This window comes from Trichinella spiralis, assembly GCF_000181795.1.
Source record: "Trichinella spiralis strain ISS 195 chromosome Unknown Scfld423, whole genome shotgun sequence".
Taxonomy (NCBI): Eukaryota; Metazoa; Nematoda; class Enoplea; order Trichinellida; family Trichinellidae; genus Trichinella; species Trichinella spiralis.
Window position 1 is genome coordinate 1 of NW_003527362.1, and position 1274 is coordinate 1274.

The window sequence follows — 1274 nt, forward strand, 5'->3', positions numbered from 1 at the left end:
TTTAACTCCCACTTATTTTTTTTGTTATATTCACATTAAAAGATCATTTATTTCTTTATTGATGTCACATTTAATTTTCATTTATATATTTAATTCTTTATCGAAATAAATAATAATAATTGTTTTTTTGTGTTTTACTGAAATAAAATTATAAAAATTATAGCAATATACTCTCAGGATACCATTGCCCGTCACCTCCACTCTGTTGAAAAAGTGCAAGTGATTCAAAAAAATAACACGATGAATGATGAGCGTATAGTGCAGCAAATGTACATCACGTATGAAGGTAATAGCATCACAGAAAGAATCTGAGCAACCGGATGGTTTGCTTGTCCAACAGAAAAATGCATGCCTACGGGACATTCATCGTGCATTTACTTCAGGAAGGAGCTCGGTTGGATAGTTCTACCGAACCTACCGTATTCGCCTCCTGATACAGCACTGACAGATTATTATCTTTTCTGGTCGCTGTCCAGCGTTGTACATTGCGTTTCATTTAACAACGATGTTTAGCTACAAACGTTGTTCATTGAATTCTTCGAGTCAAGACTTTGTGATTTCAATCATCAAATCATTGATAAGCTAGCGGAACGATGGCCCGATTTGGTGAACAATGATGAGAATATAATTCTTGATTGATTTTTTAACATTTCAAATAAAAAATAAACGCTGACTGCTTTAATTACATGGTATACTATCACCAGGCATCAGACACCCTCGCAGAGGGGTTATCTGTAGTGCCAACCGTACCCTGGCCCTGGATTTTATCATTTATTTATATATTTATCATTTTTCAAAAAATAATGCCAATAATGCTCCACAACTTTAAATTTAAAATTTAGCATACTTTTTAATGATACAACTAGTTAATAAACTAATCAGTTGCAAATGAGAAAATGTACTATTTTTAAATTTATTATGTTATACTTTGTTAAATAATGAACTGATATTCAGTTTATCTGCATTGATGTCTAGTTGCTGAAGAGAGGCAATTGAATTTTATGCTTAAAACTCACACTGTTGATCTATAAAGTGTTTTGATTAGAAAATTCTACTTTCGGCAGCATGATTTTAAAAATCACAATGAAAGCATTGTCGTTCGAACAAAAATATTTTTCAAGTAACACTGCTGCTAATAAATGGAGATAAATGCTTAACTACACAAGTAAAGAATGCCGGTTACTAAGCTTTTTACTATTAAACTTCTTCTTGCTACTATCACTACTACTACTACTACTACTTCTACTATTACTACTATTACTGACTCCTTTGAT

The 1274-nt window shown here is 31.9% G+C and overlaps 1 protein-coding gene across 1 annotated transcript; it reads left to right on the forward strand.

Annotated features, from left to right (window-relative positions):
* Positions 1-240: 240 nt before the first annotated feature.
* Positions 241-639, forward strand: Tsp_14150 (conserved hypothetical protein). The gene is made up of 3 exons (XM_003370854.1): positions 241-286; positions 314-489; positions 514-639. The coding sequence occupies exons 1-3, from the start codon at positions 241-243 to the stop codon at positions 637-639; spliced, it is 348 nt and encodes a 115-aa protein (XP_003370902.1).
* The last annotated feature ends 635 nt before the right edge of the window (positions 640-1274 follow it).